This window comes from Lutra lutra, chromosome 9, assembly GCF_902655055.1.
Source record: "Lutra lutra chromosome 9, mLutLut1.2, whole genome shotgun sequence".
Lineage (NCBI taxonomy): Eukaryota > Metazoa > Chordata > Mammalia > Carnivora > Mustelidae > Lutra > Lutra lutra.
Window position 1 is genome coordinate 93,515,311 of NC_062286.1, and position 12,548 is coordinate 93,527,858.

Consider the following 12,548-nt stretch of genomic DNA (forward strand, 5'->3'; position numbering starts at 1 on the left):
TAATATTTTCTTATCCATTGAACAATCTTGGAAGTACTGCCTACACATATTAGGTATCAAGTAACAATACCCTAATTTCCTGTTTGTGTTTTAGCAACAGAGTCTATTCCACAAAATGTTAGAACTCCTGTCTTTATTTTTCTGTGTCACTGTCTTATCTTCCAGTTTGTTTTCTATCTTTTAATTGTTCTTCGTCCACTTCCTCCTCCCACTTTTCTCCCTGTATGTGCTTCAGCAGGGGAGTTTGTATGATGCAAGAATTTGTTATTGTGGGGGTGGGGGTGCCTGGGGCTCTGGATAGCCCCCTCTGCCGTTGGCTGGCTATGTGACTGTGCAGGTGCCTTAGCCTCTCTGTGCACAGGTTACTCATCCATGAAACAGGGCTAATGGTAGTGCCTGCCTTGTGAGATTGTGTGAGGATTTAAATGAGATTGTACATTGAGACAGTTTAGCACTCTATAAATGGTTACTCTCCTGTTTTTAAAGTTTACCACTGTCACCATTTCTGTATTTAAAACTGGATGAATGGAACATTTTGTATTTCTGTCAAGCAAACTGAAAGATAGTTGCCTTTCACCTAAGATTCTTAATAGATTTTTTAAATGTCATTTGGTCTTTTTTTTTTTTAAGATTCTATTTATTTATTTGATAGAGAGAATGACAATAAAAGAGGAACACAAGCAGGGGGAGTGGGAGAGGGAGAAGCAGGCTTCCCATTGAACAAGGAGCCCAGTGTGGGGCTCGATCCCAGGACTCTGGGATCATGACCTGAGCTGAAGCCAGTTGCTTAACCAACTGAGCCACCCAGGTGCCCCAAAAGTCATTTGGTCTTGGTGAAAGGAAGAGGTCCTCATCCTTAGAGGAAGGGTTTTGCTGTTAATGAAGTCATTGTAAAACCATTCATCTCTAAGAGCTGAAAGAAAGGAAAACAGTGTTTTTTACTGGAAGAGGGAATAAATCTACTAGCATATGACATGGAGAAACTCATTTTAGTTTTTCCTTTTAAATCAGGTAGGCTGATTGAGACTTTGAAATTATTGACTTACAAGTTCTTAGAATGAAGACAGGTCTTCTCTTCCTCCCTCCTTTCCTTCCTTTTTTTCATTATTTTCTTTTTTCTTTCCTATTTTGCCCCTCCCTCTTTCCCTCCCTCTCTTCTTTTCTTTCTTCCTACCTCAGGTGAAGTGAAACTGCTGATCTCCTCTGAGACACCCATTGAGGGGAGGAAAATGTCCTTTGTGAATGATCTTACAATAACTCAGGATGGGAGGAAGATTTATTTTACGGATTCTAGCAGCAAATGGCAAAGACGAGATTACCTGCTTCTTGTTATGGAGGGAACGGATGATGGGCGGTGAGTGTTCATTTCAAGTCTTCTACTCGGTGAGATCATCAGTCAGGCAGGGTGACTTCGACAGAGCTTATCTGTGGGAGTCATTGGAATGTTTCTGAGAATAATATTATAGCTTTAGAGATGGGACTTTCATGACTTCTGGAAACAGGTTATGGATGCAACAAAACAGAACAAGATGTCCTCACTTTCTCTTTGAAAAAATGTAATTAAAACAGGCCATTCGATCTGAGCACGTGGTCTAGGCAGTCTGGGTGACACCTCCCAGGCTGGCCTCCATTTCAGGTCATCCCTCCTAAGGGGGACTCCTTTGAGGCTGGAGCCATGGGGGCCCTCTCTGGTGGTGAGCCAGCTCCCGGCTCAGCCAGATAACTGACTGAGGGGTTCTCTGGAAGAGGATGCCTGGGGTCTGCTCTGGATGGGAAGGCCCCCAGGGGCCAGCCTGGAGTCAGGTCTGGGCAGAGGACCACCAGGGGGCCTTGTCACTACAGCATGAGGCAGATCCCCTTCCATAGGCCCTCTGCCTGAGGCTCAGAGGGGAGCAAGGCTCCAAGGTGGCAGGGGCCACAGACTCTCCCACTTGAGCATTTGCTGTTGGTGCTCCACAGCCTACTAGAGTATGACACAGAGACCAAGGAAGTGAAGGTTTTACTGGACCAGTTGCGGTTCCCTAACGGAGTGCAGCTTTCTCCCACGGAGGACTTTGTACTGGTGGCGGAGACGACAATGGCAAGGATAAGAAGGTGTGTGTGGCCCCAGCCGAGCTTTAGGGGTGTGCCAGAGCTCACTGTGGCCCAGCCTGGGTTGCAGGGAGGTGTTGACCTACATGATCGGAGATGGGGCAGGGCACCTTCTCCTTTGTGTGATAGTGGAAGCAGTAAAATTCAGGGGTGCCTTTTCTTTCTCCTCCATCTCAGCCTGCTTGAAACTTGCAGTCTGGGAGAGTCTCAATTTAATGCTGACCACACATCCTGGGTCCCTTTCCCTACTGGATAGGCCGACTCCTTGCTACTGCTTCTAGCTTTCCCCTAGGGTGGTGAGTACCCCTTTCACCATCTTGTGTCTTCCTTCACAGTAGACACGTTTACAGTTATAAATCAATTGGTACTAAGACCATTTTGGTGTTTGACTAAAAGTTTTCCTTAAATTTGGGGACCACTGCTTACCATTTGCTTGGATGAATTTTTCAGATTCTACCTGTCAGGCCTGATGAAGGGAGGGGCTGATCTGTTTGTGGAGAACCTGCCTGGATTTCCAGACAACATCCGACCTAGCAGCTCTGGAGGGTACTGGGTCGGCATGGCAACCATTCGCTCCAACCCTGGGTTTTCTATGTTGGATTTCTTATCCGAGAGACCCTATATAAAAAGAATGATTTTTAAGGTAACTATGAAAACTGTAATTCCAGAAAACACAATGAAAATGCATCTAATTACGATCTTTTTTGACCTTTGGAGCTCTAAAAATTCTCATGCTGCTTATAATATTTGGTACTTATAGTGACTTATATTTTAAGTGTGAGTGAGCAGAGGGCCAAAGGGAGGGAGAATGGGAGAGAGAGTCTTAAGCAGACTCCACACCCAGTGTGGAGCCCGCTGGAGGGCTGGATCTCATGCCTCTGAGATGATGAGTGATGACCCAACCTGAAATTGAGAGTCAAGCATCGGATGCTTAACCAGCTAAACCACCCAGCGGCCCCACTTTTAGTGACTTCTTTAAAACACATTTTATGCTTCAGACTGAAATATAAGTTGAAACACTTGAACCCTTTGATGTTACCCTTCTGGTTTCCTTGTCTGGGTGTTTTTACCATCATCCTCACCATTCTATCCTGTCAATCACACCTGCCCCTTTGTGATAGCTGTTTCAGGCCTTCTCCCCACCTCCATAGACCCTGCAACTTGGCCTTCAAGTGGGGCCCCTCCAGACCACACTGCTGTTCCTCCTCAAAGGGTGTCAGGCACACCTTCCTATAGCCACACATGGAGACACACTTTCCTCAGATCCCATCCCACCCTGGTTCCTCCTGCCCTCTGAAGCCTTCCCGTCAGTCATACTCCCCCATCCCCAGGGGATCCTGACCTTTGACCTCTTAGCACACCAAACTCTTTTTCATTACAAAAATAATCACCCACCCTCACCAATGGCCACCACAGACCATTTAAGCCTTTCCTCCAGTGACTTCCCTGAAATGACCTCAGTGTAATTCCCTGTGTCTTACACTGTGGATGAGGAACTGGCTAATATTGGCGCTTCTGTCATGCAGAATTCTTCATTTCCAACAAGCTCCATTTCACAGGCTGAATAGACGTTTGAAACTGAGGTTGGATTTGAATATTGAGTAGATATTAAAATAATGGTAACTTAAGGCTTTGGAAGGTACCAGCCAGCAATTACCGAGTCTGCACAGTGCTGGGCCCTATGCCTGGGCCCTGCTGAGGGGCTGTAGGCACCTGGATGCTGGTCTATGGCCTTTAGTTTTGTTGCAAGTTCTGTGGGTATTTTCCTCTTCTTTGCCTCATTGGCTCCAGAGCCAGCATCTTTTCCCACTGTGAAAAGAAGGCAAGATGGTGAGTTAGGAGGAAGAATGGTGAGGTAGGAGGAAGGACAGGTTTTTGTTTTTGTTTTTTTGTTTTTTGTTTGTTTGTTTTTAAGAACAGGGGTTTTGAAGGCTAGGCCAGTTGTGGGACCTTGGCCAAATGATGTGAAAAAAATGTAATGGGAATATGCATATAATGCCTACAGCTGACTATTGTAGGTGTTCTCTTTCTGTTCCTGTCCATTTTTCCACAGTGAAGCAGTGCTGGTGTGTCTCTCCCCACCCCAGCCCCTGACAGAACACATGCTCCATCAGGGCAGGTGTTCGTCTGTTTCATTCACTCCTTTGTCCCCAGCACCTAGAACATGACAGGTGCTCAGAAATTACTGTGGCAGTGATGTGTGCTCAGAGAGATGAGACTATAAGCATGAGAAGGAGCTGCTGGAGCGGTGGCACATGTTCCCAGCACAGGAGAGCTCAACACCTTCCTGAAGCAGATCGAGACCAGTGGGAGAGAACCATAGGCCTTGCAGACATGACAAAGTCTAGATCTTATCCTAACTTTCATTGAAGTCATGGAGGATTTTTGTTTGTTTTTAGTTTTGAGATAGTATCAGACTTAGAAAATTAGCAAGAGGGTACAAAGAATTTCTTTCCCTGAACTATTTGCAAGTAACTTGCTGACCTGATGCCCTGTCATCATCAGGGTTTGGGGAGTTGCCTTCGTGGATTCGACCCAGGCTGAGGTGTGGCCTTCAGTTGCCATGTCTCTTTATTCTCCTTTGATCTGGAACAGCTCCTCAGTCTTGAACTTTTTGAGAATTGTAGGTCAGTCATGTTGTAGAATGTTCCTCCGTGTGGGTCATCGGGCATTTCTCATGATTAGACTTAGGTTATATGTCTCTGGCAGGAAGACCACAGAACTTGTGTTCTTAGTATGTCTTGTCTGGAGGCACATGATGTCAGCTTGTCCCATACTGGTGGTGGCAGCGTTGGCCATGTGATTCAGTGATGAATGCTGGCTTCTGCACTGTGAAGTCACTCTTTTTCCATTGGTAATTAATAGGTATTTTGTGGGGAGGTACTTTCTAAATAAGTAAACATCAGTGTGATCTCATGGTTGCCTTTATTTTTCAGTGGTTTTTAATCTCTTACTGCCATTATTTATTTTGAGGCTCAGATTGTCTGGCTGTGACCCGCGGGAGCCCCCTCAGTGTGGCTCTTGACCTTTGCACATGCCCCTACTGTTTTTGGAGTGGTTCCTTGCTTTCTGGCACAACACGTTCAGGCTTATCATGCCCAACTCTTTAATCGACCACTTCTCCATGAGCCCTGGTTCCTTTTACAGGGGATCTGGTGCTACATGTGCTCATGGTTTTTGGTGTGTCACTGCTTCTAGTCCCCCTCAACAGACAAAGCTGGGGAACATATGCGTTTGTATTCATACATAGATAAATACATTTAACCCTTGAGCAACACGGGGGCTAGGGGCACTGGGCCTGGAACAGTCAAAAATCTGCATATAACCTTTGACTCCCCAAAGACTATTTTTTTTTATTTCTTTTCAGCATAACAGTATTCATTGTTTTTGCACCACACCCAGTGCTCCATGCAATCCATGCCCTCTCTAGTACTCACCACCTGGTTCCCCCAACCTCCCAACCCCTGCCCCTTCAAAACCCTCAGATTGTTTTTCAGAGTCCATAGTCTCTCATGGTTCACCTCCCCTTCCAATTTCCCTCAACTCCCTTCTCCTCTCCATCTCCCCTTGTCCTCCATGCTATTTGTTATGCTCCACAAATAAGTGAAACCATAGGATAATTGACTCTCTCTGCTTGACTTATTTCACTCAGGATAATCTCTTCCAGTCCCGTCCATGTTGCTACAAAAGTTGGGTATTCATCCTTTCTGATGGAGGCATAATACTCCATAGTGTAAATGGACTATATCTTCCTTATCCATTCGTCCGTTGAAGGGCATCTTGGTTCTTTCCACAGTTTGGCCACCGTGGCTATTGCTGCTATAAACATTGGGGTACAGATGGCCCTTCTTTTCACTGCATCTGTATCTTTGGGGTAAATACCCAGTAGTGCAATGGCAGGGTCATAGGGAAGCTCTATTTTTAAATTCTTGAAGAATCTCCACACTGTTTTCCAAAGTGGCTGTACCAACTTGCATCCCCACCAACAGTGGAAGAGGGTTCCCCTTTCTCCACATCCTCTCCAACACATGTTGTTTCCTGTCTTGCTAATTTTGGCCATTCTAACTGGTGTAAGGTGGTATCTCAATGTGGTTTTAATTTGAATCTCCCTGATGGCTAGTGATGATGAACATTTTTTTATGTGTCTGGTAGCCATTTGTATGTCTTCATTGGAGAAGTGTCTGTTCATATCTTCTGCCCATTTTTTTATATGATTGTCTGTTGTGTGTGTGTTGAGTTTGAGGAGTTCTTTATAGATCTTGGATATCAACCTTTACTCTGTACTGTCATTTGCAAATATCTTCTCCCATTCCGTGGGTTGCCTCTTTGTATTGTTGACTGTTTCCTTTGCTGTGCAGAAGCTTTTGATCTTGATGAAGTCCCAAAAGTTCATCTTTGCTTTTGTTTCCTTTGCCTGCCAAAGACTAACTATTAACAACTACTGTTGATTAGAAGCCTCACCAGTAACAGTTGATTAACATGTAATTTGTAGTTATGTGTATTTTTATAATAAAGTAAGCTAGAGAAAGAATATTATTAACAAAATAATAAGGGAGAGAAAATACATGTATAGCATTGTATCTATCAAAGAAAATTGCACATAGGTAGACCTGCTATGGTTCAAACTGGTGTTGTTCAAGGTCAGCTGTGTATGTGGTGTATGTGTACATGTTTACACATGTGTTCATTTATTTGTCATCTGTTTATTTAAATTGAAAACTGTAAGTAATGCTGGTATTTTGGCTTCTGGTCCCATATCACAGGATTTATTCTGGTTTTCTCCACTTCCATAATAGTACTTCTCTTCTGTAATAATGAAACACCTGGATCCTATTATCCTTCATATCTGTTTGATCAGATTCCCAGGATGTCACCAGTCTGTGGCCATTTCCCCCATCACACGGCCCCTGCTAGGGCTCTGGCATCCACACTGGGCCTTCTCCCTCCTCCTGGCCATGTGAGGCACCTGCCTTTCCCCTCAAGGGTTCTGATGCTTTTACCAAGCTGTCCCCAGGTAAACACCCTCCTCAATCTGCCTGGGCTCTGCCAGCCTGTGCCAGGCCCTGCTTGGGCTCTAATACCCTATTCCATGCCCCTGCCTCCCCCCCAGTGTGGACTCTCTCTCACCCTGCTTGGACTGACTTGTGGTCTGAGCCACTGTGGTTCCAGCCTCTGCACACACCTACCTTGCTGGACCCTACAAGCTGCTCCCTGACTGACTTCTGCAGGAGAGGTGTGATGTAGTATGAGACAGTTTTAAAGAGACAACTGTAGCTGCTTCTTGGGGAGCAGCCTGTAGCATGGCTCCACGGGCTGTGAAGAGCCTGGTGTGGAGGAGGCTGCTGAGTCAGAAAGGGTGGTGGGGCAGGGCCTGGGGTGGGGATGGTACGTACAGAGCACGCGATAATACCCTGTGGTGCCAGGCTTGCAGGGACTGGAGAGAAGGGAGGGCTGGGGTCAGCAGCTGGTGTCTAGGACCCTGTTTCCTTAGACAGGGTGTCTATCAAGTTTGAAGAGCTATTAGCAATTCTGGGTGGAGAAGGGTCAGCCCCAGGGTTTGGAAATTGGGGTGGAGTTTTGAGAGCTTTCTGGGAAAACAACTTAATCCTAGGAGAGGGGATGACATGCCTTAGGGATAAGATGGGGAGGACCTGGCACTCAAGTGAGGTGGCATTTCAGGGGCTGTGGGAAGTCTTATGAAGTATTTTAAGCTATAATCAACTCTGATTGCCCTAAAACTTTCTAGAACACAGTTGATTTATATGGCTGCTTGGACCTTTCCAATGACTAGGAGACATTATTCATTGGACATTTACAGTTGTTTGGCTGTTTACCCTTACATTAAAAGGTATACATCTGCCTATTAATTTTCACTCACTGGTCTTAGGCAGTAGCATACTGTCATCATTTCCTCCCTGGTGTCCTGCTCTGCCAGAAATGGTGTATCTCACCCTCTGGTTTCTCTGCTTAAAACCCTTCAGTAGTCCCTTGTGGCCCTTGACCTGGCTGAGCCACGGGGCTCCTGGAGGGTGCTCTGCTCCTTGTGGATGTTGTCGCTACACTGGCTTCAAGCAGAGCTGCCAGGGCCTGGGTGGCAGGGGCACATTCATTTAACCTGTCCAGGTCTTTTCTCCAACATGAACCACTTTCAGATCTCCATCATTTGCACTTTGCACATATGAAATATTTTAAGCCCAGTCAGAGGGCGTGGCATTTATTCTAGTTAGGCTGTGCTGGTTTTAACCTGGCATTCTGGGGTCCATGTCAGCATGGGCTTAGCTTCAGTACTGTGTCTTCCTCAGATGTGAGGAGCCATGAACCCTTCTCTCGGTTCACCCAGGTCATCTGGAGTGGCACCTGCATCGGGTCTGGTGGGTACTGTGGCGAGGGCTGTTGGAAAGCTACCATCCTGGTGCCAGGCTAGCCTTGCCTCTGGATGCAGGTGACGGGAGGCTCCTTGGCCTACTGTGCATGGGGGCAGATGTGGGGGAGGTCTGCGGGGTGACAGGGGCAAGGGAGCTGGGTTAACCTGCCTCTGCTTTATGTAGCTTTCCTGTCATTAGAAGAACTGGGCCGTTACAGGATGGTGAGGGGATGTGGCATTTGTGAAAAACAAAATTCAGCTGAATACCTGTCAGCTTATTGGCTTTGTTCAGTGACTCATGAGTCAGAGACCATCTAATACAGATAGAAAGCTGGGAGCAGCAGTACAAAATGAAAGACTTTTATAGGCAGGAGGGAGAGGGAGCAAGGAGGTTACACTGGAAAAAAAAACAGGTTGGTTATCACCAGCCTACTTTCCTTTAGGGGATGGCAGGCAGATTACCTCACATCTGGTACTGTTCAGGTGATTCCTGATTGACTGGTTTAAGATTCCATTTCTAGGACAACCCAAACTGTAAATAAGTTAGGTCTCAATTTGGTGACTTGGGGCTGAGCGTAACTGAATCCATTTTGAGCCTGCGGTCTTGTTTTTAGCAGGCTGGATCTGCTCACACCACCCTCTTGGTCAGAAGCTAACCTCTCCTCACACTGTGCTTCCCTTCCAGCTTTTTAGTCAGGAGACTGTGATGAAGTTTGTACCACGGTACAGCCTTGTTCTAGAACTCAGCGACAGCGGGGCCTTCCGGAGAAGCTTGCATGATCCCAACGGGCAAGTGGTTTCTTACATCAGCGAAGTGCACGAGCACGATGGCCACCTATACCTGGGCTCCTTCAGGGCCCCCTTCCTCTGCAGACTCAGCCTCCAGTCTGTTTAGCAGCCTTGACCATGGCTGTGCCTGGAGTCCTCACACTGGGCACCACCACTGGTCCAGGAGATCCCGTGCACACAGCCCTTTCTTCTTGCACCTGCCAGTCCTTGGACATGGATATTGGAAGTGGACAGTGAGACCCTGTGGATATCTGGGCCCCTGTGGGTTACCCCTGACCTGGATTTCACATTGCAGCTAGAGGGAAGCATAACATGCCACAGGGAAGATAAATCCATGTTAAACCATTTTCTCTTTAAAAACCTTTCTAAGTACAGTGATTCTCTAGGACTTATAGTAGGCTTCAGGGTTTGGTGGATAGAGCAGTAGATGAGATGTCCAGGGATCTTGTTTTCACTACTGCTGTCCTGCCAGCCTAGTACCTTTACTATAAAATGCGGTAATACCTGTCTTTGGGGGTGGGGCACAGGAAGGGCAAGGAGACCTCAGTGCAAAAGTGTGGAGGCTGGTGGGTAGAGCTGTATAAGTGGTAGAGCTGTATTCTCTAGAGCCGTATGGGACGTGGGCCCTTGATCCTGTGTGTTCCCTTCTATAGCTCGCCCCCTCCAGCCTACTTCAGTTTAGCCCCACTCTGAACTACAGGGTTTTCAAGACTCCTGAGTCCCCATCAACCATTTAAAGACAAGGACCTGAGTAAGTGGATAGAGGCATGTTGATCCCAGGAGCTCAGAATGGACCTGCTGGACTTTGTGAATAATCTCCCACATCGATGGAATGATCCAGCAGTTGGATACTACAGGGCAGGATCTAGGGGAGTCCTGTTGACATCCCTTTGTTCCTTACCTATAGACTAGTAGATGAATAGTGTACATTTTAATATCATTTGCTGGAGTGTCACAAGCCTGAAATTGCTATATATCTTGACAAGTATGTACAAACCAGTCCTAATTTTGTCAGGGGGACCTGTATAATAATGATAATTAAATTGACTTTTCTGCTCATTAACCTTTTCTGATGGTGTTGCCTGGGAGTTTCTTCTCTAATATAATTAGGTTGGTGAATGGAGTTTGATTCCATTGCGGGTTGATAGGAGGATCCTTTTGGCCAGGACCTTGCTTAGGGACAATCAGTCCATCTGGCTTGCTCAGTGTCCCTCACAGGGAAGCTGCCTCTGGCCATCACCTCCTGGTGGTGCTTCATTCTGGGCAAGTCGATATTACACTGTGTTCCTATTTCCAGCCCACAGAATGGGGCTGATACCTGCTCCTTTCTGTCCTGGCTGTTTGTGAGAATACACAAGACACTGTGTCTCTGGAATCGTTTTCAGTCACTTGACAAGGAAATATTTTAAATAGGCAATGATGACTGTGGTAAAACCTTTACTGCTTGTGCGGTGTTGCACTGGCTGGGAACAACCCATCTGCTCCCTCTCCCGACCGTGGCCCCCATCCCCTGCGCTGGCCTGGCCTCATTGTAGGGGAAAGAGTCAGGATCTGAAGGTTGGCTCCTCTGTTGTGTTGCATGCTCAGGGATAACTTTAAGTGCAGCAACAGTGGGACAGAGCCGGAGACCAGCTTCAGTCCAGCCGGTGTGACCCAGAATGTGTTAGGTCAACGACTCAATGTTATTTATGTTACTTTAGGGGAAAGAAAATTGCATATAGATTATGAAATACTTTTGAATGGATGATGGTGCACCCCATATATCAGCTGTATAGGAATAAGGTAAAAAGTGATCATTCTGCCATAAAAAACAATTTAAATGTGCGGAATGTATAAAAGCTGACTTCTTGATTGAGAACAGAGGGCTTTGCTTTTTAGTCCTTGCTTTTCACCAAGGTAAAGAAGCTGGTAAATTGCTTTTCACAGTTTTTAGCAAAGGAGTCTTGATTTTGACTTAGATGTTGATTTTCTGTCTCAACGTGTCACTTCCTGTGTTTTATCTGGTAATTGCCATCCTGAGGTACAAAATATGGCCTCATTAGGTTTAAATATGTGGTATGGTTTTGTTGTAAACCTAAAGCAGATTTGCCCTAATGTGAATTACTAACATGCTTTTAAAATTAAATCACGTGATTCATTCATTGTGTGCTTCTTTATTATCTACTACAAAACCTCCAGTGGGACTCAGATACTACCTTTAATAGGACAGAAGCCCTATTTTGTGATTTTTATCATCAACATGCATTTGCAGAATGGTATTTAGTTTATAAAGTGTTTTTGTGAACACTGACACTTTACCGATGGAAAGAGATAATAGTCATTTTATAGGGGGAACTTAGGCTTGTGGGAGTGGTTGGAGAGGATTTGCCCAGACTCACTGGGCACACTGCTGAGTCAGGACCCATGGTCTGGCTTTGAGATCTGCTGGGAAATCTGGGAGATGAGGCAGGATGGTGTTCCTAGGACCCAGCCCAGGGGCTAGATCTTGGCTGCACATCAAAGTCCTCTGGAATTCCCAGTCTTCCAGAGTGGCCTAGCATCATCATAGTTTCAAGCTTCACAGGTGGTCCCCATGGCAATGGTGGGGCACTCCTCATTGCCAGGGCCCACCTGTACCCTAGAGAGGGGCTGGGCTGGGCGGACACCTGGAGCAGGTAGAACTGAATCCTTGAGAATCTCTGTATAGCTAGTGAGGAGATGTTGGGCATGGCCAGAGAAAACTCTAGAACACTCAGGGCAAGACTGTTAGAATTTTGACTGGTTTTGCTCAGTTTTTGAGACCTTGAACAATGAGTATTTTTTCTCTTCGGTCCTAATTCTGGCATGTCTTAGAATCCTGGGTACTTAACTTTATATTTTCTCAGTGAGAATAACATTGATGATATCACAGCTTCCCTCTGTGTCAGAGTCATTCCCTCTGAGTCAGAGTAAAGCTCTAAGTTTAAAAGAGCAGTTAAAATTGGGTGGGCAAGAAGACCAGTTATTAATAAGACCATGCCTGCTACCTACGGTAAGTTACACCATCCCCATGTAGGTGTTCTGTTTCATCTGTTTGAATCCTACCAAATGGCTCTCTGGCCAGTCTATTCCCAGGTTGGGCTTTGGTGTGCTCGGTCTAGAGAGAAGTCTTTCATGGGGTGGGGTGGGGGAGCAGAGTTACATTGCTAGAACAAGCCTCATGCCCATAGGACCTGCTCTGCAGGCAGCTGTAGCAAAACGTCTCCAGTAGTGTGGTTGGCAGAGGTGTCTCTGTGGAGGACCAAGGCACGTGAGCTGTTGGCTTCCACAAATCAGAGTAGCCTCA

The 12,548-nt window shown here is 46.2% G+C and overlaps 1 protein-coding gene across 7 annotated transcripts in view; it reads left to right on the forward strand.

Annotated features, from left to right (window-relative positions):
• APMAP (adipocyte plasma membrane associated protein) overlaps positions 1-12,548 on the forward strand; it is a 59,220-nt gene that overhangs the window by 40,957 nt on the left and 5,715 nt on the right. The window contains exons 6-10 of one of the 7 annotated variants that reach the window (XM_047744586.1): positions 1,180-1,354; positions 1,960-2,094; positions 2,542-2,734; positions 6,950-7,105; positions 7,838-9,055. In XM_047744586.1, coding sequence (XP_047600542.1) covers positions 1,180-1,354; positions 1,960-2,094; positions 2,542-2,734; positions 6,950-7,105; positions 7,838-7,882 — 704 coding nt within the window. In that variant the 3' untranslated portion in view covers positions 7,883-9,055. The other 6 variants (XM_047744585.1, XM_047744587.1, XM_047744590.1 and 3 more) reach the window with 6 other exon arrangements.